Here is a 27,034-nt window from a genome sequence, read left to right on the forward strand (position 1 = left end):
CAGAGTAGTTCATCTGTGACTTTTATAATGGACCATAAATGTTTCAGAAGAATGGTCTGGCAAGGAACTTCTTGACTCATTTTTTTTCTGCAGGCTCTGAAAACAAAGAATGTGCATGTATTTAACAATAAACTGTACAGCTTTTGGTTTGAACTCTGGCTTAATTGAAATCAGTGGCAAAATTCCCCTCTTTTTATGATGAACACTGTGGTATAAAATAATTCCCTTCACTGTTATTAATGTACTGCTCTTTCTTCCATCCCCTCTATTCTTTAAATCTGAGTTTTATTTATATGCTGATATTCCTGTAACTGCAAACCTAAAGAGAAAGCCTCTGTTCCCCTATATCCTTTACTTGCCTTTTGCATTTTTCTGCATGATTCCTCTTTGATCTGCCTCTGAATTTAATAATGAAATTTGACTCAATATCCCTCCCACTATATATAGCTCCTGCTACATCATGTTCTGTTACCTATCATCTGACAGTGTAATTCTTGAAATCTGGCCATTTAATTTGGTCCAAGAAAATGTATCATTTAAGAAAAGGGCATGTTCATTTGACTAAGTGAATGCACATTTCTGTTTTCTTACCAAGCATTGGTGTATGGGCAGTTTCTCGTACTCTGTGTGTGTGTGTGAATGTTTACAGAATCCTATCAGCAAAAATGGCATTGGGCAAGAATATTAACTACAATAGCAGCATTCACGGTTCGGTTTCTAAATATGTTATAATGCTGAATATTCTCATTTCCTTTCTGCATTACCTCTGCCTGCTACAGGGCTAGGAAGGCAGCCTCGCAGAATTTCTGAATTCAGATTTCACCTTCCCCTGCCATGGGACAGGAAATGAAACCTCCTGAAGCCTGGGATCTCGGTATGAATGGAGAGCATTGTAGATATGCATCGTATTTCACTCCTCCCTGCTGACACCCGCAATGTCAGTTCTTTCCATCACCGGGGCATGTTTAAAGACAATCGCAATGCCAACCTCTTAACTAAGTCAAAACATTTTATTTTCTGCTTTTCCAGTTTCCTAGAACCCATGATTAATAATGCCTATCAAATTACCTGATCTTCAGGAGAGTCAACAGGACTATTCCTAGGATAAGAACTATGCAGGAGGAATAGGCAATAATGTAGACTGTTTCACCTATAAGGAAAAGACAGAAAGCAGACATGAAACATTTACTTCTTCAGTAATAAGAATCAGATTTGAGATCTGAATTGGAATGCATACATATGTAAGCTAAATTAGCTATCAATTCTGACTTAAGTAATTAAAAGGAGGAAAAAGACCTAGCATGCCAATGGTAGGAATAAACACTTCCTTCACCAGTTGGTGCAAAATCATCTTCAGACTCCTTTTAGTAAATACCAGCTCTGATAGCACTTCATGTGTGTACATGTGTACAACCTTTTACTCTACTTGGGGAACAGCTTGTTACTCAGATTTGTGTTTGGGAATATTCTTCCCATTGATTTTAAGGTGTTAACTTTATTCTGTGTATCAGAGGAGACCTGGCTCTTACCTGCTAGACTTTTCCTTTTTCACATATTATGAAAATTGCAGTGTGCAGCAAAGCTTGATCTAGAATCAAATTAATGTAAAATGGGATCTAACATTGTGTTTCTGGGCCCCGTGCCCATGAAGTTTCCTCTTTCTCTTAGGCTTCTCACCAAAAAGTCACTTAGGCAGCTTATGTGCTCAAAATTCCAACTGTTGAAAAACTGGGAGCTGTTTCAACTTCTGTTTTCCAAATGAGGAGAAACTTATTTTTTCTGGAGGAATGAATCCATCAGTTTTGATCAAATATTCTAAAGGAAATGTTTAAGTTGAGAGGTTAGATGACTGGACAAGAGGAGTCATATCCAGAGCCATGAGCATAAAACGAGACCTTTCAGTTACTTTCCTGTTGCACTGATTCTGTCGTGTTTATACAACTAAATAACATTTATTTATATAGGAACTGAAATGCAGAGGGCCTTAGCTGTTCCCAAGCTCCTCTACCTTACATAGGCAGTGAAACATTCATTGGGGAAGAGATGGAGTCCCAGCCCCATCACTGAGCCACTTCTCTGGACTGTGAGAAGGCCAAAATCTGGTGTTTGAATCAATTATTGTGTTCCGTGTGTTCGTGCATATGTGTGCACAGACCCTAAATGAGACATTTCTGTATACACTACATATAAGCAGCAGATGTATAGTGTACTACAAACACAGGCACTATGGATACTGGAGTGGCTCCAGTAAGAGAGACTGAGTATATATTCTACGATGGAGCAAGCAATAGGAAAGAGCTGAGCAGGGTGCTGGACCTGCTGGTTTTTATTGCGGGATGATGCTCACTTTTTCTCAAAAAGCTATCTAAATGCCAAGTTTTCCAATAAAAGAAAAATGAAAACAATGACTGAACTATCACAAGTTGTACAGAATAAACACGCTGCTTAATGCAGCAGGCTACTGAAAGATACTTCATGTGATGCATTTTTGAAGGAAGGGAGGCAAGGCCTATCATGGTCTCAGTGCAGGACTGCTGGTATCATTAACATGCTAACATGTTATGATGTTAACATGAAAAGTAGATCAGCAGTTAGCCCTCTTCTCAAGTTGCAACAATTCTTAAAGACAATGAGTTTTAGGAAAAGATGGTATCTTAGGCTTTTTTTAAAGTTTCTGAATCTTAATTGTACACTCAGTCATTTGTTAAAATTTTCTGCAATTGCAGGAGCAGTTGTAGGGGAAAAAGTTTCCTACTTTTTTTGAAGTGGAAGTTGAGGTGTACAAATTTAAGGCAAATAGAAGTTTCTAAAGTACATCACTTATCTCAAGACTAAAAAAATTATTAGGAGCAACAGTCATGGATGGTCAAAAATGGGCTAATATAATGTCACCAAAACATTGTAATATTTTTCTTTAAAATGTTGGAAAAAGTGTTTCAGTTTGATAAAGCAAAACACTTTGAAATGATCAAATGAAATCAGAATGTTCTGCTTTTTGTCAAAAACTTATAAAATGCTACAGTTTTGATGAAGTAATTTCTGGTAAAAGAGACATTGATTATAACATTTTCACTTCCAGGGGGAACACAAGAGAGATGCTAATGAGATCATGCTAGAAGCCAAGTATTTTCTCCTACCTTCTGAGAAGTAAGGGAATTTGTAAGGTGAGGAGAGGGCACATTTTTGTGGTGAAGAGCTAATTATTCATTTTATATATTCTTTGTGGTTTAACTAAATGAATGTGCTTATTCATCTTCCCTTAAAAATGTTGTCGGGGATAGGCAGTTTCTTGCTAGGCAGTCTGCCCTTCTTTAAAAATCGAAAGGTTATTTTGTAGAAATTTTTGCTATTAATCTATATCAAATCAGTTCTTGAAATGTGAAATAGTGCTAGGGAAGTTAAGAAATACAGATATCAAATCTTGGCTCTGTTCATCCCAAATCTTGTCCATGAAAAGTACCAGAATCCACATTTCAATTCCTGTATTACATAACAGGCTGTATTATCCCATTTTGATCCCTGTATACATGGTATTGACCATCTGAACATGATCTAATAACAAGGTAAGGCTTAAAAAACTCTGCCCTAAACAAACAATAAAAACACCAGCTGGAATTAGGCACGTTTGTAGTTACAGATCAGTAAACAGCCTTAGCTTTCGTGTTGTGTGCCCATTCGTAGTTCACTGGGATCATAGAACTCATAGAATCATTTAGGTTGGAAAAGACCTTTAAGATCATTGAGTTCGACCTGCTCTGGAGAGCAGATAGATCCATCACAAGCATTAAAAGCATGACTAAAAGTTAGAATAATTTCCTATTCTTAGCAGAAGTGGTAAGAAAATGTAGTGTACGTAACGTGCCTATGCCATTACTTTTCTAAGAAACAGCTGTCCCTATTTCAGCATTTCTCTTCAACTGGCTGAGGTGCAGAAGACCAAACCTGGTTTGGGTTCTCTGACTAGTTGGAGAAAGGAATACAAATATCTGCATGTACCATGGAGAAAGAAAGGCGCAGACAGTGTCTAAGGACTTATAATAGGAGGTGGCTAAAATACAAGATGCTTCCAGCTCTGTCCTGCAGAGAATGAACCAATGCAAGTGGAGAGCATTATTCCCATTGCCAGGGAAAGGGCTTTGAGGTGCTGAGAGGGCTGCTCTGTCCTGTGGAGATGGCCTGTAGTCATAAGCTTGTGGACCTTCTCACCTTGGGGCTGGTCTATAGCAGGGCCACTGTGGCTCCATGATGCATGTCTTGCCCTTCCTAGGATGGGCTGCCAACCTCAGGGACACGATGACTGGGGCTGCGGGTACCACCGAAGCACTAGCTCGAGCTGTCTACATAGACAACGGACACTTCCAGTCATGAGGTTTGGTGGAGGATTGCTGTGGGCTCGGCAGCTGGAACAATTAGTGGGATTACACTCTTTCATATACATAGTGAAATGGCTGTGAATATTCATCGGGCAGATTAATTCCAGTGGGTACTCAGAGGTTTCTTGGCTGCCCACAGCTTGTCACAGGCTTTTTTCTACATTTATAAAACGGTCACATTGACAGTGTTTTGTACCTTACAAATTAAAGTCGCTGGAGTTGAACTAATCTCAGTTCCCGCAGCAGCTGGTATAATTATAGATAAACCCTGCCAATTACTTGTTTATCTAGAGCCTCAGCATGGCAAAACTCCTCAGTAGGAAATATATGATAACTTTACGATTTAAGATGAAATGAGATTAATTTCAATAGTTTTGGGTCAAGCCTAATTTTATTGTATCGCACAAGAACAGGATAAGAGTTCTGTATATCTAGCTTTCTCTTCCAGCCAAAAAATACCTTAGCTCCAAAGCTCTATGCTGATCAAAGTAAATGCTTATCTTCACACATCAATCATTTTTCAAATTAAAGTGTGGGAAGCAATCTTTTAAATTATGCAGATCTGTAAAATCACGGAGATAATTTGCATAGGATAAAGCCAAAACCAAGCTGAAAGTGCATAACTGGGTAGGCAATAACAACATTTTTGCAGTTTGGATAATTTTTGTTTGATTTATCACTTTTTGATGTTGTTTCCAAAATGACTTAAAGTTCTGGCCCCATCTAAGCTTAAGCAAGTCTCGTTAACTTTTATATGGTCAGGACTCTGCCCATGTCACATCTTGCTAACAGGGTTGTATCAGCCCACAGACGACTGGCTTGGCTGGTACCATCCTAGGCATGTGGCTGAGAGTAAACCCAGACAAGATTTTTACACAATTCTGTTATCATATGCTTACACCAAAAGCTGGAATAATGTTCTTCCAAGTAAACATAGTTATATTTACTAATATATATGAATATATGGATATATGTTTAAATTTGTTATTTATTGTGAAAGACTGCTTCTATTAAAACCAGTCTTATCCAATTGCATGATTTGCAATGCCACTGAATAGAATGGAGAAATTTTATTGTTTTTTGAACAGTAAGTGTGTTTTTTTAATTATAAAATCAAGAAAAAGTTTAAGAAATCTGGAATTTCTTCTGGGCATCTTCAGCTATAGGTGGTCATTAGTCTCAACTGGTGAAAGACATCCTTTTGTCTTTCAATGACAAGCTAACTAAAGGATTCTTCTGAGACTTTGATGTAGGGGCATGACATTGGCAAACTGTATCTCCTGCTTTTCAAGCAGAAAATAGCGAAGAAGCAAATACCTTCAAATACCTTCAAATACCTTCACACACACAAAAGGCCATATTTGACAATGTAACTGTTTTGCCTCTGCACCCTGGGATTCTTCTTGGGATTTGATTTCAGTAAAGATAAATATTTTGTAAAGATGATAACTCCCTTTGCAGCCTGAGTAATGCACATTTACTAGCATATGAATCTAAGATACCGAGTTAGATTTTTGGCAGTGGGATTTATGAAACAATTTGCAATATGTTTTTTATCATCAGGTAGATATTCTGAATCAGATTCTTCTCCTTGACCTGGCTTCCTATGAGACATTTATAGCCTAGAGAGTTCCCATCTAGTGTACTTGACAGCTCCAATAGAAGGAATATTTTATTGTATGGTTTAAGCTGGTCAGCATTCTTACTATTTTTCTAAGGCCATCCAAAATTCTGTTAAGAGTTCAAGGACAGGTTTTTGGAAAGTATTCAGACTTCAATGGGAGCAGAATTAACTGGGTGAAGGCTGCTTTTAGCAAACATTTATCTGAATCTCTGAGGGAAATGTATAAATACATTTTATCCACGGAAAGGGTCTGCAGTTAGAACTAGTCACAGGGGTAAAATATCTCACATTTTACATTTTCTCACTTAGAGCAGGATTTCTTGCATTATAACTTGCATTGTTTAACCACTGGAGTCTCATTCCAGCTAGAGATTCAGGCTCCCTCTGTAGCCGGCAAAGGGAAGCCAAAACTTTCAGCAAAGACAGTCTGAAAAGGTGGGATTAATCTTCTTCTGAGGGTCCCTGACTTTCTTCTCTGGCTACACAGAGTACTTGGATGACACGCATGATTCTTAAGTAATTTTAATGCTAAAGTTACAGCTGAATGCTTAATTATTCACATACAGGTCTCAGGAATACCATTCCCATGAATCTATTTTTATATGTCCCAGGTTGCCCACTTCAGCAATAGTTGAAGGGTGGAGATTATAGAAGTCCCTTCATTTTGTACTGCACACAGAGCTTGAATTATTTTTCCACTGTTAAAGGTGTTCAGTTTGAACAGTTCCGGGAACTAATTCATAGTAATGCCTGGAGTATTGTAATCTGCCCCACAGAAGGTAAAATAGGTCATTCTCATTAGAGTTGATATTTGTGCATTAAGCTCTTTAGTGTTCTCACTGCGTAATTGGGTCTTTCAAAAGGAAATATAAAATTAATATTATTTAAGCCATGGGAAAATTTGTATATTAATTCAATATCCTATAAATTTATGTCACTTAATTTCTTACTGTAAATGCATGGAAATAAAACCAGATGCCGCTCTTCAGCCCGTGGGATATCATGATCTGCAACTGCATGCCCTTCTGTTGCATGAGAAGGTAGTCTGATGGACTGTAATACAAGCCCCTCCTCAGACCACTTACTGTGGCTTCCTAATTGCATTGCTGTAACAACTATGGCACAAAAAGTCAAGAGAGGTAGGAGAGAAGTAGGTGTGACATCAAAGCTAATAATTTGTATTACACATGATGGCTACTCCTCTCTAATGACTGTATGGAGAGTCAGGCTCTGGTGGGCTTAATAGGTTAATTTTCCCAATTATAATGTAGTGATTGTGAGACATCTATTTCAAAACTACTTGTCAGAGAAGTTGATTCAGTCTCATTATCTTTAGTTTGTGGTTATATAAGCAAAGCCAAACAAGGAGATTTTTTTCTGCATTATGTTGAATGGGGCAGCAACAGGTAGAGCTCACTTGCCTGAACCCACCCAAAGGAATCAAACTTTTATTCTGGCATACATGGGGGAAATTTCAAGAGTACTTCTCTTAAAATCATGGAGTGGTTTGTCCAGACTCACCATTAATTGAAGAAGAATGGAGCTGTGCTCTGGAAAGCTTTCCTTCTGGCATTTCTGTATTTACCCAATGAAAACCTTTCTTCTTATTAGAAATTTTACCTGAATATTGGAAAGAAAATACCCATTCAAAATATTACTTTAAAATAATAATTTAGGTGAATATTGCTGTTTGGTGCTTTGATAAGAGTCACAGAATTTATAAAGGCAGCTATTTAAGAATATTGTTTACTGATACTTGATGAACAAAGTGAATGACAGTTCTTCCTTTCACATCTCATTTAAACCTCCCCTGTAGTTTGCCTCACAGGGGACAAGCGTGCTTTAAAAATATCCTTACCTCAAAACAGCTTAAATTCTCTTGTCACATAAACTGTTTTAGAAATAGGCCCACCAAAATAATTGGTCCCACCAAGCCAATATAGAAGGGATCAGAAATGGTTAGTAGTTTGAAGTCATTTCTAAAAGGCAGAGCATATTCTCCAAATGAATTGCTAGACCTCAGTCAGCTCTTCCACAAAGGCCTGTCCTCTTAGTGGGCATGATTTCAGGAATGTATCTGAAAATATGTATCTTCTGTTGAAATTAAAAGGTTTACCTAAGTAGAATAGTTTACAGAGCAAGAGGCTAAACCATACAAGACTATGTATGATCACTCACATTATGTGCAATGAAGAAGGGGAATGAAAATGATATGACAAAGGCCCATGTTTGCAGCCTGGAACGTTGTCTAAATAGCAATGGACCAAATCTCCTTGTAATAGTTTTGTTTTTTTTTTTTTCTGTGAGATTCAAAAGTACAACCCAGAGTTAAAGGATGTTAGGAACTTAACTTCTTACTTTCTGTCACTGGCATTTTTGCTTATTCCTGTTGTGACACCGATCCTACATTGGCATTGCTCCACACTGTGCTTCTGTCTCATATAGCACGCAGTTACTCACAGTTCTTGTCTGCAAGACTGACCCTGCAGCAAGCTTTAAACCTGTCAGTAGAGCCACAAGAGCAAACATTTGTGGCAAGGCAGTGCTGTACCAAGAGTAGGAAGAGGTGATGGTGTAGACATCATTTGTAGGTCTGTTCACACCAGTTCTAGAAGCAAAGATCCATTTTCCTAGCCCTGTGTATTTGCCTATTTAGAAAGACTTTAATGTTAAAAATCATCACCAGCGTAAGAGTGAACGTTATCCAAAGTTCACCCCTAGGCCAGATGGATGAGTTAGCAGGAGGGGCTGGGTGAGGTCTGCAGCAGAGCACTCACTCCATGACTCTGAACTGCCATACAGATAATGGCATTTAACACTGTGCCTTACAATCAAACCCATAACCATCTCTCTCTTCAGTTTAGCTACATTACAACTAGACATCTAGAAAAAATAAAAGCAAGATTCACAAGACTCTGGAAATGTTCTGTAGAGTAGGTGCCAATCCTTTACTCAGCTGAAGGCCCTGGATCCCCAAACTGTTTTTTTTTAACTAGCAGGAATTTGTCGCACCACAGGAGCAAGCAAGCTTCTGTTTTTCAATCCCAATTAGGTTACAGAAGTTACCGTCACAAAAAATAAACATTTTATCCTGAGACTGCTTCAGGGAATGGCAAAAGCTCATGAGCAATTATTTGATTATGATGACATGAGGGACATCTTTTTGCTTTGTAGGTAAAGAGTAACTAATACAATGATGTTATCACTCATTTGAACCATTAAATACAGCCATAAAACAAGCAAACAAATAAATAACATTCATTAGCAAAATCACTGCCAGTAGTCTCAAACCTAAGTGTGTGATGGTATCACTTTTCCAGGGGAGTTATAAGATTTTTAATCTTTTCTCAGAGTGAATTTTAGTAGTGATTAACTAAGCTTAAGGACAGTGTTTCAGCAACTTGATTTTGATTTCTGGGTAGACTCTGAGTGACAAGAAAAAAAATTACACCCTTATCAGCCCACCAGACACTATTTTGGCCACTAAAACTAAAAACCTAGCTAATTCATTCAGTGAAACACATTCACACAATTGATACACGTTTTTAAAAGACAGTCCATCAGATGGAACTATGAAATAGTCATTGCTTTTCACTAAAATCTTTAGATACAGTTACATCTCCCAAACTAGGTTTATATTACAATTTTATAATATATATAAAATATATATATTATATATATATAAATATATAATATAATATCTAGTATAATTATATAATAATTTTATAATTACATATAGAAGACGACTGGTGTAGGGTAAGATGCACTAACAAATAGTATATGTGAAGAGGATTTATATAGCAGAATAGCTGGTGTGGTAGATCAGAGACATGAGGAGAAGAGGATACTGTGGTCTTTAGTCTGGTCCATGGACTGGATGCCTAGATGTAGCTGGAGCTTTGCAGAGGGGCAGAGGAACCTTCAGGTTCAGTTTTAGGCTGAAGGACTCGAGGAACCACCCTGTAATGTGACCCACAGCACAGTAATTGGGGTAAACAGGGCGTTTGCTAAATTGCTAGATGTGTGTGAGCTATACTAATATTTAGCTCCCAAGAAGAAAAGAAAACCCAACATAATTTATCATATTATTTGTAAAAACAATGTACCAAAGTACAAAATTAGCTCATCATAGGAAGACTTCTAATCTGAGTAATAATACAGACCCCGGAAATTAATCTTTTATTTTATTTCAGCAAATTCATGTAATGAGACTTAGTCAATTTTATTCATTTACTGCTAATATAAATAACAGGAAAAAACTGTACTTGCAATTTGTGTTTTGATTTGAGTTTAAAACCCGCAGATATAAACCTTGCTGAGATCAACAGTAGCAAAGATATAGTAAGGATTTGGTGTGTCAACATTTTAATACTCTTTAAAACTGATTATTCATTAAAATTTTGTGTGTTACTCACGTAACTCACTGAAGCAGGATTTGCTGTGAAGCATGTGATGGAAGAGCTTGCACAAAGATTGCTCTGCAGGAGGAACATTCTGGCAGGTACACTCCACACGCAGCATCGTGCCCCAGTTGCTGATGTAGGCTCCTTTGCAGTCAACATTTGCAGAACAGGGCATGTCATCCTTGATTAAAGTTTCAAGACAATCTTCATCATCGTAGCATTTTTTTGTCACGTGTCTCCAACACTTTGACCAAAAAGCTGTGTATTTTTTCCTGGTGGAAAAAACCCAGAAGTATACCATGACAGTTTAAGAACTCTGTGTTTTCACAAAAAGACATTTAATAATGATCATGAAAAGAGAGTGTATTTCCAAGGTGCCTCTTTAGCCTTAAAAAATCACAATATTCAGTGATATCTGGCCTAAATTCTGCTCTGATTTGCACCGAATTGGTTTGGGCGAAATCTGCAAAATTGTAATTTGAGGAAAAACTTGGTTTTACTGAAAAAGTTTTTGAGAAAAAGCAACTGCACTTCTAACCAGCACCTGTGGAGGTTTTCCCAGGGTTCAGCAAAAAACCAGAGTGAATACCAACAGTCTCGGATCCTTGGAGAAGAAATGCAGCTAGAGGAATTAGACCAGTCATCACAATGAAACCACACTAGGTTCTGTTCTAGTGGGCCAGTTTGCTGGGCAGCATGAAGGAAGAATGAATATTCCACTTATTTTACATAAAATAATCTACACCCAATGCCAATCCCTCCTCCCCCCAAATGCTAACACAATACAAAATGTCCAAGACTCAGGAAAAATTAGAAGTAATTCTGTTGAACTTAAAGATTGATAGCGGAGATTAGTTATGAGAAGAATTAACTTTTTTCCCAGCTCAATAATCTCAAATTATTTCAGTTTGCTAATCTTAGGATATAATAAAATTGGCCTTTAATGCACTATGAATGATAATAGAAAACATCTATTAAAAGTTAACTAAGAAATCTGTAGATATCAATTAGAAACCAATTTATCACCTCCATTAAATGTTAGGGAATGATAAAAGTAAACTGTTTTACATTGTACATTAATATATTAAAACATCTTTTCCTCAATCATAAAATTAGGTTATTAATTTACCGTTGATATTGTGTAGCTGTTACAAGCAAGTCACATGGAAAAGCATGGGCTGTTACAACACTGACAAGGACATTATTGTAAATATTTTCATTATACAATCAAAGGTTTCAAAGCAGATGCCACCTCTGTGCTAATGGAATTATTTTCATTCACCTCCTGATTTACAGATATGGCTAGTCATGATTCATAGACTAATTTTGGTAATTATATCCACTTACTGTCAGTGCCAGGAAACATTAATGTTCCCAAAACGATGGGTAATTCAGCAAGTCTCCATTATGATATTACATGTGTACACATGCACATGCACAGATATACATCTGTAGCCCAATCCTTCTTGACATAAAAAGGGGCAATTCCCACTGATGTCAATGTGAATGGCCTGCACAGAACTAAAACCGTCTCTTGGCCTCTGGGTTTGTTGACTGAAGGTTAATTAGAGCGCAACTTCGAGGTAAGATTCAGGCCTAATCCACAAGGGAACTGGTGACTACACTGAAAAACAAAGCGGGCCAATTGATCATCCACAAATGGTGGCAATTATGTAGAACTACTAACACAGACTAATCCTGTCGCATGTTTTCTACAAATAAAGTCAAATCTGGCAACTGCATTATTCTCATGAGTTTGGTGATCTGTGCATGTTTCAGGGCAGCTTTTTTCAAATATCGGTATGCTTGAGATGAAAAGAATAAAAAAAAAAATTCTGGGCAGGCCAAGTTGGTTGTATGGCCATTGGGTACAAAGGGTCAGACTCTGCAGTAGAAGAAGCAATTACTTAAACCAAACAAACTTTGTCTGGTCCACTGCACATTTTGTGCAAACTGCTAGAAGGCAAAGGTGCAGGCTGGCAGGTGCTATCTGAAGAAAGTGGTAATGAAAATACGCAACGGCATAGTTTGTCCAGCAGAAATGCAGTTAAGCATCATGAAACAGGCTAAGAAAAGCCTGCGCTAGATTCCAGATCTTTCTGGAAATGAAATTTTTCAGTTTACTTGTGGAATTACTTGTGGCATTGCCACAGTTGATGCAGACGTCTGTGAAGAAGTCCAACACAAGTGATGATACACAGTACAGTGCAGAATATAATTTTGTTGTAGATGAGATATATGACATATATGTAAACATTGTTTACCAAATCATTATTCGAAAGCACATTACTGGGCAAAATCTTTCTTCTACTTACCTGCACAATTCATTCCCTTCACACATGTGGATTACATTCAGACACGATGGGGGTGGAACTGCAGTAACTGCACAGGGCTTGCCATGAAGAAGTTCTTTGGCTCTGTGACAGGATTCATCAGGCTGGGTGCAATCACAAAACGTCATCATTTGGGCAACTTCAAAAGGCATGTTTTGATAGAAGAACCTCATGGCTGTTTGACATTCTTCCATGTTGCATTTCTTATTTACTGAGCAAACTTTAAGGTACAGGGACAACTGTTTGTTACATACTTCGTCTTCAACACACTCCTTGTTCATTTCCAAACAGGTTCTGTTTGCTCTGTATGCTAAAAAGAATATCAGTTTTTAAAAGAAAGTAAGAAGAAAACCTTTCTCAAGTGATGATTGTTAGTTGATGATTCCTGCAACATTCCCATTAAAAACAAGTTTGACTCCCAAAAACTCTGGTCCAGCTCTTCCAGCATTGCCCCTTTTAAGCCCATTTTGTGATCTTCATACTTCTCCCTTCCACTGCTTGGCCCTCATAAGCAACCCTCCTGCAAGTTTCTGCCCCTGCCAGATAAATAAGGGGGAAGAAAGTGAAAACTAGCAAGATGGAAACTTCTTCATGGTAACAGTTCCTGGAAGCTAGTGGCTAGCAGGTACCTGAAACCACTGAGAACTCCAGCAAGCAGTCTTGTGCTAGGCTGTGTAATAAGTAAAGGAGAAGAGACTGCAAATGACATTTCTGTGCTTTTAAAGCTAGTTTAGGTATTTCTAGCCTATGCCATACACGTTCCAAAAAGATCTAGGAAATTCTGACTCTAAAATGTTTATGGGATAAGATTTGCCTCTGTAAATTTAACGGGGTCAGGATTGTTTCCTGACATTTTTAGATTCTTACGTACCCAGTAGCTTCACTGAAAATATGTTGGACCTATTGACTCACTGCTCTTCAGTAATTTGAATGAAAACTATTCATTTTAATCTCAAGATACATTGTACACTCTCTGAACACAGAACTAAAGTGAGTTATTAGGATTCATAAGTAAGTTCAGACTTACCTTGTTTGGAGAGAGCAGATAAACTCCATTGTAATTTTGTTTCTGTACTAATACTGTCTAGAAAAAAAAAGGCATAAGTGATAAATAATGTCTTAACTTACTTTTTAACTTTAAAGCATTGGCTGTGTTGATGGCATAGTGCCAGTAGTAGAAATGGACAAGAATCAAATGAATTAACTTGACCAAATAGGACCTGTCAGCTTGTTAACAAACTCTAAGATAATTGTTATGCATATTTATAATTTTGGGGGGTGAAAGCACAGTTTATCAATGGCTGCTGATAATAAATATTCTCCACAAAATTATAGATCCTGTGAGTTGAAGAAGAGTTCTTAGAACTGCTCAGCACAGCATAAAATCAGATTTCTTGTGAATAAATGAAGGCCAGAGGCATGAACTAATGATGGGGTCAGCAGTGCACCCAGTTTTCAAGGTCAACTAACAGCTTGTCATGATCTAAAGTCAAGGCAAGCAGACAATTCTTGTTACTAGAAAATTATTGTTATTGGTCTTATATTGTTTCTAGTTATAGTGGCATACTAAAAGGAAATTATTTGGATAAGATTGTATCAAATAAACACATTGAAGGACAATAATATTTGCACTCAGGCTATGATTTTACTATCAAATTATTCATTTGCATCTAAATAAGCTCTTAAAACTGTCCTGTTTCCAATGTTAAACTGCAAATAATTAAGAAAAAAAATTTCACAGACTTACGCACACTACTGTTATGTATGAAAGCATTCAGACTGCTGCAATACCACTAACCTGTGTCGGTGTCCTGATTTTTCTCATTATCAACATCATCATCATCATCATCGTCATTTTCACTAGCTGCTGAAGCCTGGCTCTCTTGAGAGTATTGTAAACAAGCGTTGTTAAATATTCCCTTCCATATTTTAATGCATCTCATCTGAAGTGGCTCTGAGCACTTGCACTCTCCCAGCACAGTTTTTCTCAGCTCTTTCCATGCTGACACACACTCCTGGTTGACCATCGGGAGCCTGCATTTTGCCACATCTGCTTGGCATGCTCGCTGGAAGCTCTTGTACACTAAAAAGCAGTAAGGGTCCTCTCGACAGCGTTGTTTTGCAATACTGCAGTCATTCTCTAATTCTTCTGGGTGTCTTTGGTCTTTGGTGTTTCTGTGTTGCCTAAAACTCAGCTCAGTATCTGATCTTGAGGAAGTTTCCAAATGTTCTGTACAAATAGGTACAGAGATGTAAATCAAATGGAAGATGGAGTATCATCGCTGGTCATCTCAAAACAAACTCAGGAAAAGGACAATTTTCTTAATGCAACAAAATGAATGAAACAGCTCTAGTTTCATTCTGAGCTGTAAGTAAATACATAATAATTTCAGAGCCTTGCAGACTAATGAATCTTACTGTGATTCTTAATGTGATTCTTACTGTGAATCTTAATGAATGCTTACTGTGTCCTGATAGCTGTATAATACAGTCTACTTTAACAATTCAGCTGCTGACAGTAATACAAGAAACCCTCACTAAAATCATATCTAAAGGGGTCAATCTCACATAGTTTTAACCACCTACAGATTGGACATATCATGGATTATAGTGTTAATTGAATATGTAATTTGTAAAGAAAGAATGGCAATTCCAGAAGATGGTTCATTCATTATCTAAACCAGGCATTTAAGTTAGACAGGGATAATTACTCCTGAAAGTATCTACCAACACCATAAAATATCATCTGTAGGTAAAACCTATGCTAGTGTAAGTCCATGCAAACTTTTTGCTATACTGGTGAGAAATGTAATCTCAATCAGAAAAAAAATATAAAATTACTTAATTTTGCTAGAAGCAAAAGCAACTGTTCCAGTGACATCAACATCAGGCTTCAGATACCTACTCTTCTTATTTTGGGCAAGGAGTAACAGATCAGAATGTTATTATTTCCTCTGCTATGCTATATGCTATAAAGCCATATATTATACTAATTTACGATGCACACTGGTTGGTGCCAACAGGGAGTGATGGATCAATGCCAGGAACCAACCTCTGGGCTTGATTTTCAGACTCATTTGCTGACTGATTTTACCTCTCTTATGTCAGCTTTGCTAATTACTCCAGGAGACCCTGGATCAGAAACTGCAAGCCTTTCATACATCAAGTAATTCCCAGTTACAGATATAGACTTTCTGAAGGGAAAAGAGTTCTCAGAATAATAAAAAACCCGCCTAATAATAAAGGAGCTGGGCCCATTGATCACAACAGAATTTTTAAAAGGATGCATTTTATATATTGTGTACAGCTTTATGAAGGTAGTAACTGTTCCCCACATTCAGTAACCTCTCCTAGATGTATGAAGATACTCCTGTAACACAATGTGACACAAGTGCACAACTGTGTGTCCCCATTCACTCACACTTCCATTCACAAGGTGGCTGGATCTGGCTCTCTACACTTAACATAGATCCAGTGGCACTCAAACCTCCTTGGGCATGGGTAGCTCTCAATGCACATTGTGTTTTCTTTCTTGCTTTCCACTGGATTGAGCAAGAGCTTTAGAAACCATTTGAATTCTCACATGCATTTTATTGTCTTTGCTTATGTTAAAGCAGATGTGGCATTGCTGTCGTATGCATGTTGGAGTGTGAATATCATAGAAAAGACAAAACTAAATTTTGGGGAAATTATTAGATCTAAGAAATGTGTGAAGAAACTTGAATCCAGTTAAAATGAAGGTTACAAAAATGTATATTTCTTTTTGCTCTTTGTAATTAAAATTTTATGTTGTTACCTTTATTAATGCTGCACTGTTTCCCAAGCAAAGTCATGATGCTACAAAAATCACCTGTGGTGCAGACACAGTTTTTTTAAATTCTGGGTATTTATCAGCCAGGACCTGGTTAAATCTATTACATCCAATAGCATCTTCTGCCTTGCATCTATTACCTAGAACTCACCGTTAAAATTATAACGTTGTTAATGTTTATGGTTACATAAAACAATTCAGTTGAAGCACAAAAATAATGTTTTTTTCCAAGAGAAGATGGTTTGAAGTTAGCTTTTTTTGAAAACTTGTCATAATTTACAAATTTTAAATAATATTTAGAGTGATATAATAAAGTTGTGGGTATGATATTGCCGCCTTTTATTTGATCTGACCCATTGCCAGAATGTCTATTCTCATTTCCAAAGTACACAAACCCTTGAACTCTTACCTTTTATTCTAGGTAGATGAGACACAGAGACCAAACTAAAAAGATGCACAGGAGCTGAGGGGCACATTCTGGACTGAGGCGCTGAGACACTCATCTTGTTCCTGTGTAGAAATTTGGTTGCTGGTACAGGGACAGGAACTCACAGTGTGGGCCAGGTGAAGGTACTGCCATGTAACAGAGTAAGAGAAGGGGACGAAGGAGGGCAGGCACAGCCCCCTGGTAATGGTGATGCTAACCCCATGCTGAGAGTTGTCATCTCTGCTTCAGATCCCTCACTCACGTGAGGACTGCACGAGCCTACAAATGTCTGGCTGTTTGGATATACCCTCGGACTGCTACCTTAAAGAACAACTTCACTGCCTAAGTTTTGCAATGACAACAAATCTGAAGGAGTCCAAGAATATTCTGATTCTTAAGTTTTTGTATAATAACAATAAAAGAGAAGTTAAAATAAAATGCAGAATCCTTAGTTTGTCTGTCCAGTTTCAAGCCTGTTGCTTGCATGTGCACTTGGACTCAACGACCCGCTCACACAGGCTGTCAGGTCGTGTTTTACTTGTATGTGTAGTAAAAATAAAGAAAGCGTACTAGTTTGTAAATCTACAAAGGTAAATCAATCAGCCCTCTACTTTATGGACTAAAAGATTTCCAACGTATTTCATTATGTATTATTGCTTAGGAAAGTTAGAAGTTACTTAAGAAAGTTACATAAGCAGCAGTTTAATACCATTTAAGAAAGTTTTATTTTGTGAAAGCCATGGTCTGCCTTGACAAAACAGGTATGCAGGCCCCCAAACCAGCACATTTCCTCTCTTCGCTTCATAGATATTAAGTATCTCACAATATATAAGATAAGGTGTATGTGGCTCACAAGATCCAGGCTGGTCATGAGGCAGCACGAGGATCATATTTTAATCTGCTAAGCGCTTATGCTATTGTCTCTGCCCTGCCCACGGTGATGTCTGGCTTCCTGCCCTGCTGCTTCCCTGGTGGCTAGTGTGGAGCAGCAGAGACCATGTAGTAAAAGTGCAAAGCTAGCAGCTGTGTGTCCAGCTTTAATGTGATTAGAGTTTTAGTGTTATTTATATGTTATTTATATCTTATTTATATATATGTTATTTAAATAGTAGCAGAAGGCAGTCCAGGTGAAGACCTGTAGGAGGAAACAGGGCATTTTGCCTGTACCTGAAAGAATGAGTTACCAGCTATTCCAGAGCGCGCATCTCCACCCCGCCACCCCAAAATCCTTTTTCAAACAGTGTCTGTGTTGCCCTTTCTCTAGTTGCTGTTGCTGACTATGGAGGGTTTGAGGATGTATTAAAACATGCACTGCTACAGGGGATGTCGCAGCCCAGCAAGAGCTGCAGTCCCCAGCCTCTGCTCCCACTTCACCTCTTGTATCAGCGAAGGTGGAGGTGATGGTGCCTGGGCTTGCCTGTACCTCTCCAACTCCATCTCCAACTTACCTACTACCTACTTCTGTAGCGCATGACCCTGACCCTTAGCCCTCACATTTCTTTCTTTCTCCAGTAGCCAAGCAGTTCAGGAGATCTACTGAAGGCCAGAGGCATACAACACTCTCTGACCATAAGAGCAGGGTGGGAAATATATGGTGATATGGGAACTATGGAGACTTATGGAGGTGGGTGGGTGGATATTCTACTCCATATTTTATCAAGCGAGTAAGGGATAATAAAAGCATTGCAGGAGACAGTTTCAGGAGGACAAATTCCAGGGGTAGAAAAAGAGCAAGAAAGGAAATGAGGGGCTTGTGTAAAAGTTAGCTAATTTACAAAATTTGTGACTGTCTTCTTCAGGTTACTGAGGACACTTCAAGGGTGGAGGTGACCAGAGGTAGGGCAATAAGAAACACAAATCCCGGTATATTTTATGCAGATCCCCAGCTATGTGAGTTGTGGCGAGGGGTCAGGAGCAGGGGCTGTGCCCAGGGTGGCCCTGTGCGCTGTGCGTGCTCCATGGTGAATCACAGCGGCTGGCAGCCCGGGGCTGGGAGGCAGGCTGTGGGGCTACGAACATACACAAGGCACAGACAGAATCAGGAAGCACATCAGATTTATGGCGTTCCCTTGCCTGGCCTCTTGAAAGCTGTATAGAAACAACCTGTTATCAGTATTGGTCTGTTTGTACACTGTGTTGATTCAGCTGTGATGAACAGCAGCAAATATTTTATTGCTGGTTTTCAATTACTGTTGTTTTACCATTGATTAAGTATATGTAATATATTTTAGCCTATACATATGCTTCCAAGGCATTTACAAAAAATGATCCCTGACCTAATGCTTAGCAGCCATTATTCATAAATTGATTTATTTGTATGTACTATAATTTATGTACATGAGACCACTGATAGAAGCATGACAGAGTAGAAAGTGGCACTTCCAGAGTGATAATTTCTGTTCGGGCACAGTCAGCTCTTCAGTCATCTCAGAGGGAATTGCACCTGCAGACTGCTGAGGAAAGTACTGGGTTTTCCCCTCCAGGGCTGGTGAGACCGCATGTCCAGTGCTGGATGCCTGAGGATGAGAGGGACATGGACATAGGGGAGTGGCTCCTGCAAAGTGCCACGGATGTGATTAATGGGCCAGAGCATCTGTTCTACAACGAAAGGCTGAGAGAGCTGGGGTTGTTTAGCCTGGAGGAGAGAAGGCTCGGGGCGGTCCAGCACACATAACCCGTGTGTATAAATGCCTGATGGGAGGGGAGTGCATAAGGCAGGGACAGGCTTCTTAGTGGTACCCAGTGACAGGACAAGAGGTACAAACTGGAAAAAAAGAAGTTCCACTTGAACGCCAGAAAAAACTTCTCTAGTATGATGGTGGCCTAACAGCAGAAGAGGTTGCTCAGAGGGGTTTTGGTGCCTCCATCATTGGATATATCCAAAATCCAACTGGGCACAGCCCTGGGAGACAGCCTGCAGTTTACCCTGCCTGAGCAGGGGGATTGGACTGGGTCTCCAGAGGTCCCTTCCAACCTCAACGAAACTGTTATTCTAAGAAAAATAAACTTCCAAATCTAATTAAAAATATGATTTCTTAATATATAGGTGATCTGAGGGGTCTTTTTTTGGTTTGTTGGGTTTTTTTGTTGTTTGTTGTTTTTTTGTTTGTTTGATTGTTTTTTAACCCAGATGTTTCTAGTTCTGAAAAATTAAGAAAATATATACTCGCAGTTAAATTAGAGCTCAGAAATTTCTGTTGTTTTCAGTGAAATAAAGGAAGAAAAAAACCCAGAAAATCTCGAACTTTAAAATATTCATTGTGCAGTGCTGAAACTTTTTTGATATTTTCAAAGTGAAAAGTTCCGATTCCATCAAAATGAAACATTTCTGTCTTTTCCATTCTGGCCTGCAAGCTAACTCATAGATATTTTCAACCACCCTCCCCCCCCACCCCCCCCCACCCCCCCCACCCCCGTATCTTGACACAAAACAGGAAGTGGAAGAAGGATTGGACTCAGAGGACTCTAAAAATGCTGCTCTAGTAGTAGGGGAGCAGTGATGGACAGTTTGACAGAGAAAGGAGTGACTTAGGCTGTCATCTGGAGGGTGTTACCAGACCTGCTCTGAGGAACAGAAGATGGAGGTCTTGATAACGCACACATTTTAGCTTGGAGGTTGCAGCCCAAGGGAGCGAGTTATTGAACTTACATCACAGAGTAGGAGCATAATTATATTTTGTAGACAGGTTTTTAATAAAGAAACTAGCAAAAGGAATATTTGCCCATTGCCTATTGCCTTCAACTAACACATTTGTGCTCAGCACTGAAGGGCCTTTTCTGTTCCTACAGCTCATCTGTGAAGTTTTTAGTCTTGCACATGCAGAGTACTCCTGACGGACAGCATAACATCACTCAGTAAAAATGCTGCTGTTAGGTTTTCTGTCACTGTTTCTGTGAGCTCCCTGAGAGTTACCATCAGCTGTCTGACTGTGGGTTTACACCCTCTGGGTCACAGCATCTAATCAGCACATTTAGAATAATTTGTCCTAGACCCAACACAGTATCTGAGCACCTTGCAATGCTGGAGAGTCCTTGCCAAAGGCTATCATCCTAAGGAAATATACAGATGCAGAACCAAACAAGCCATCGCAAGAATTTATTTTCAGAAGGTTTCTCTGGTCCAGTTACAAGTGCCATTAATATCAGTGAATAACCACAGAGGACAATAAGCAAGGGAAATGGCATGTTATGGGACAATGCAATAAATCCAAAGGGGAGACCACAGAAGTCATCATGCTGGCTACAGGGTGTGACGCAGAACAGGCTACAGTACAAATCCTGATCTTTATGTCAAGTAGCCTCAGTGCTAACGCCTTTGTGAATGATGTGAGAGAAGCAAATTCAATTTCTGATTTGGGGAGGAGGTTTTGTTCTAGAAACCTCATCTTTAGGTCACTGTCTTGAGCCTGAAAGTATTACATATTCAAATACTTTTTTTCAAACAGCAGCCATATCTTTTGAAACTGTTCCACTTCACATAAATATTTTAAAATGCAATAGTACATGAGCTGAAACCCAGTTCCTTTGGGGGCAGTTGTAACCATTAGGTTATCATGTATTTTTCATTTACTCTGTCTGTTCTTAAAGTTCTTAAAAGTATCTGCAAAGCAGATACACATCTTGAACAGGACACACTAAGAAGGACTCCTCGGAGAATTTTCTGCTCTAATTATTTTAAATACTGCTCTTGTGACTTGGAACGCTTGGGTTCCAATCTCTGCAACAAATCAGACAGAGGCCTTCGGGTAGTTCACACTGCAGGTGGACATTCTAGCAATGGGTTATTGACCACAAAGTCAGGCAGTATCTTCTGCTGCCTGGCTTCCCACACAGACCAAACATCAAACTGGGTCCTGGCATCAAGACAGGCAGAGGGACTTTTACTTTATCAACCTGCTGCAGCTGAGGCTCAGAACAGATTATGGCATCAGGACCATGACATGGCTGGGTTTGTTCAAACAAAGTCAATATAAAGAGAAGGGAGGTTTCCATGGAGATATAGATACCTCTGATTCCCACTGACAGAGAACCTGCCTTATGGAATTAAGTTGTTAGAAATGGCAGCTATGTACCTAAATAACCTTGGCTGCATCTATGACCAGGACCAAGGCATGGGCTAGGCTAATGGCAAGTGACTGTGTCTATACTGCTGCATTTTTTACATGGTGTGTGGTCTGGACCAAGCCTGTGAAGGTGGCGTGGGCCTGGAGTCACCCCCAAAAGGCAGTTTTGTGCAGCCAGCATGGAGGTAAGACAATTCAGTTATATGGATTAATGCTGCCCCATGACAGTTGATCTCAGGGACAGAAAATAGTCTGTCCATTTATATACTACTGATGTAGCCTTGACAGATCAATTGATCAATTGATCAGTCAACAAAGGATTCATTACTAGCTTGGTCTATTGACACCACCCCACCACACTGCCACTCTTCTCCCTTTCATATTCACAGCACCTGGCAACTCAGTATTTAACAGCAAGGTCTTGGAGGGATCTAAAGAAAGAGAGAAATGGTGACCGATACCCAAGTTTTGTTCAAGAATTTAACTGGCCTTCAGAGAAAGGAGCATTTTCACCTGAATGACAACAGAGATTAGGATGAGTTTCAGGTAAAACTTACAACATCTGGTCTTCCCCCACTTAAAACATACCTTACTTGGAAATGATGCACAAAGCATTGGAAGCAGAATAAACAGAGACAGAGATTGAGTTCCTGCTTTCATTTATGTGAGAATGTGAGAATTCAAGGAGGCTTAGTCACATCATAACCCACACTTTATTGTACCATCACTCCCTGCAAGTGAATCACTCTGACTTGTAGGTACTATTCACTGAATAAATACAGTGTGCCTCCCTATAATGCAGCTTTCTTTGAGGCATGCTTAATTTGATTTGTTTCTTATTCTAATACAATATTTTAAAATTACTCTAACTTTTTACTACGTAGTTTTGGGTATCATTCGAGATCATAGGATCATAGAATCATAGAATTGTTTGTGTTGGAAGGGATATTAAAGATCACCTAGTTCCAAACCCCCTGCCACAGGCAGGGACACCTTCCACTAGACCAGGTTGCTCTAAGCTCCATCCAGCCTGGCCTCGAACACTTCCAGGTAGGGGGCAGATCAACTCCTCTAGGTTATAGAAAACAAGGTTGGAAATCTTTCCAGCTGCATGCTGTCTTTGTTTAACAGGATCCCACAAAAACATAATTTCTGCTGAATTCAGACTTCTGAGTTGATTCAGACTGACTTTGTTCATAGTTCAAAAATTTCTTTTATCAACTTACTGAAGAGACAGTGTGACTGCTACTGAGAATAGTATTGGCCCTTGTCAAGGATTTCAGAAGTTGACTGTCTTTTGCCAACATTTTCTCTTTGAACTCTCCATGACTTAGTTCAGTTACCACAGCAATATTATGATAAATTCTGAATATGCAAACATTCAGACACTCAAAATAAAGCTGCATACAGCATACAGAATTACCTGAAATATTGCAGACATCTTCAACAACATTCCAGACACTCTGACATCCGTTTGCAGCATTTATACATTGCTCCCTCAAGTGCAGACAGTCAGTAGTCTGGCCAGTAGATATACTTGTGAAGTACATGAACAACACTGTAAAAACAGAATATAACAACTATTTAATACAACAGATATTGTACTGACCTTTTTCATTTACACTTAGATTATAACAATATAATTTACTATGGTTTATCTATAGATTCAAATTTTCTACCAAGTTACTTTTTAACAGAATAAAACATTTCCTCGGTTTCATAACTGGAAAATTAAATTTTAATTTTAAATTTTCAGAGTTGCAGTATGGCATATTTTGTATTGTTTTTACCCCAGTCTTATCAACCATAGCTATATATGACATCAGTCCATAGATATATAGAAATGACTGCAGTTCTAAGATCCGTAATAAATTATAAAAAGGAAGACAGTATACAATTCAGAGGAAACAGCATTTTATTTGGACTGCAATTTCATCAGGCTAGACACTACACAGGAATTCCTAGGAATACACCATGTGAAAGATATTTGACAGCTACACAACTGTTAGATAATAAATATGATTTTATTTCTTAATACAGTACTCTTAAGCCTCTTCAGTTTTGCTTCACAGATGCATCATTTTGTGAAAGCAACCCCCACATTTATGTCTTTACCTGCTTCCCTGAGTGCACTGAACCTAATGGCCATGTTAATTGCATAAAAAAGTTCTGAAACTGAAGACTGATATGGAGGTTTTAAAGTGAGGAATTTTAAATCAGCATCACCTCTGGTTTATCAGTAGAAAATTTAATTGCCCTGCTAAGACAAACCATTTGGGGTTTAGCTTTTTCATCAGCATTCCCATGGTAACACAACCTCCAATTTGTAACCATGTGTCTTAATTTTCTATAAAATTAAGATTCAGACACTGATTTCAGGCCTTATCAAACTAGCTGCTGAACACCTGATGGGAGTGTTTTCTTTAGGTATTGAAGGACACAGAATCTCCCAGGCCAAGTCTCCTTTTTTCCTTTATGTTCAGGTAAGTTCATATGGCATTTGAGGAATTTCCATCACTGCTTAATTCCTTAAACATCATTTGCAAGAGGCATGGAATATTTCCCCAGGACTTGTCCAGACCCCATCTAGAGAAATGAAATGTTTCAAATTATACCTTTGAGAAATCAGAAATTATTTATCAAATATCACTTTTAATAATCCTAGAGAGCCACTACTGTTTGGAGGTGATGCCATCCCTTCTGGAAATCATGCTTACCTGTGATATAATAGTGCTACCATAGGGAACGGTTTCTGGATGCATGTTGGTAAAGGTGAAGCAACATTTAATACTTTATAACTGACAGGTGCAATAGCATCCAGTGTGCCTACGAGACTCAGGAGAGGCCACATGTGCTTACTCTAGCTGGTGCTAATCCTTCACCACTTGCACATATTGCTGCCAGTTCTCAGATCTGTGCAGGGATGGTTGCGATTTCAGTGATTTCCAGCCTGAAACACCCTTAGGCCGTGTCTGCCGGTCAGCCTGGAAGACCTGGAAGTAGAAACGGCTCCTGCCACTTGACATTGGGGAATGTGCAGCTGGCTCATCCATAGGGACAATTTTGGCTCATTATTTTAGTCCCAAGACTGTCTCCAAAAGTTCTTTCTAACTGTGAAATTGCTCCCTATTTATTCAGATGACAAGGGAAAAAAAAAAGTTTTCAAATACTTTATGAGTGAAAATTAATGTATATATATATAGAAAATTACAAACCCAGGATCTTTTTAAGAAAAGGTATTTTGCTGTATGACCATTTACCTGTTTTGTAGGTACTAACACAATGGAAGATTTACACATTTGATTAGGATCCGTGCTACAAAGAGTCTGTGCTGTCGTCCCATCCCTGTCCCCTCCCATATGTTCCCCCATTAAGACAGCTATTGAGAACCACTGACTGAAAACTAATAAAGTAAATTGATTGATAAGACAATTAGCAGTTCCTGCTCCTTTGTAAGGATTATGTCAGAGCATGTTTATTTCTAACCCACCTGGAAACTGTGCCCACAAAAAGGAGGATATGCTTTTGCAAAGTAAAGAGCTGAGTGGCATAATCTGTGATTGAAGCTAATTCAATCTAAGAAAGGATTTCTCTACATCTACATATTATGGATGGGTCTTCTGTTTTCTCAGCAAGACATGGGGGGCATACTGTCACAAGCATACATGAAACAAACTGGCCTATATGATTTTAGAATCCAGTGCACTGTAGCTTTTGTAACTGCTTAAACTGACCGTTACTACTTTAGCCATTCACTTTAGCTATTTGCTCTAGTGTATGGAGTATTAAGCAACTATTTTCTACTTAGAAGGCCACTGAAGAGTTAGTTTGTAGCTAAAACTTTTAAAGACATCCATTTTGACATGAAGACACATAAATTTAGATTTCTACAGGAGTCTGTATTTTTGCACAAGTGTCTACTGAGTCACTGGGTAGGTGTAAGATTCCCGGTTCTGGAGAATTTGGTGTCTAAAATGGAAAGAAACAAAGGACATTTCAGCATCTTCATTTTGCAGATTGGAAACTGAGGAACAGAGAAATTGCAGTCTCTCCCAAGATTTCAGAATTATTGCCTGGCAGATAATACTGAATCATGGGAAACAAAGCTGTGGTTGCTATCCAACAGCCAGAGCAGCAAGACAGCTAGCTCCAAAGGGGAAAGGCAAACTGTAGTCGAATATAGTTGAAAAGTGATAAAGAACAGCTTTGTTCTAACAAAACCTAGGGCAGAACTACCAGCAGCGGGAGATGAGTTTAGAGTAGTGGGGTGTTAAAAAGCGAGGCAGCACATCTACGATATGTAGAGAGGGGAAAAGGAGAATAAAGGAAATTAAAATATACTCGTCTTACTGTATTCTTTCCCTCGAAATCCTTCTACAGCACCTTTGTTTATTTTCCCTTTTCCTCTGTTCGGACCCGAAGGGAAATCTCAGTGGCCCCTGGTGTGGCGCTGCCGCCACCGACCGCTTCCCACTTAGCAAACAGGTGGCTGTTTATTTAGACCAGGCATCCCGCCCGAGGGTCTCCTCGCCGACCCAGCTTCTCACCGCCGGGGGTCCTACTGCCCTGCCTTACCTCCCTGCCTTACCTCCCTGCCTTACCTCCCTCCCTGCCCTACCTCCTGCCCTACCTCCCTGCATACACGCTGCCCGCAGCCGGGCTGCAGGGCCCGGGCGGCGTCACACCGAGGTAGGACCCCCCGGCAGGTACCTGCCCGCCCCCGCCCGGAGGCGCCCCGGCGGAAGGAGCAAGGGGGGCAGCTGTCCGGGCGGCCCACGGAGAGGGGAGGCCGGGAGGCGCGGGGCGCCGCCGGCGTCCCGGCGAGGCTGGGGGCTGCCTCCCTCCCCGCCTCCCCCGGCACTTACCGAGGCCGAGGAGCGCGGCCATGGCCGGCGGCGGGCGGCTGCTGCTCCGCGCCGAGCGGGTTGCGCCGGGCGGCAGGTGCCGGTGCGGCCCCGCCCCTTCAGCACCCGCCGCGGGGACAGCGCCCCGCCCGGCCG

The 27,034-nt window shown here is 39.5% G+C and overlaps 1 protein-coding gene across 1 annotated transcript; it reads right to left on the bottom strand.

Annotated features, from left to right (window-relative positions):
* Positions 1-7: 7 nt before the first annotated feature.
* Positions 8-27,009, bottom strand: GFRAL (GDNF family receptor alpha like). Its single transcript, XM_080389921.1, is given in 12 exon segments — positions 8-86; positions 89-96; positions 1,069-1,150; positions 7,519-7,617; positions 10,413-10,672; positions 12,716-13,043; positions 13,761-13,813; positions 14,528-14,963; positions 16,530-16,605; positions 16,608-16,690; positions 23,458-23,592; positions 26,900-27,009. Coding segments are annotated over 12 exon segments (1,659 nt in total). The 5' UTR covers positions 26,922-27,009; the 3' UTR covers positions 8-9.
* Between the last annotated feature and the right edge of the window lie 25 nt (positions 27,010-27,034).

This window comes from Falco punctatus (assembly GCF_963210335.1).
Source record: "Falco punctatus genome assembly, chromosome: 5".
Lineage (NCBI taxonomy): Eukaryota > Metazoa > Chordata > Aves > Falconiformes > Falconidae > Falco > Falco punctatus.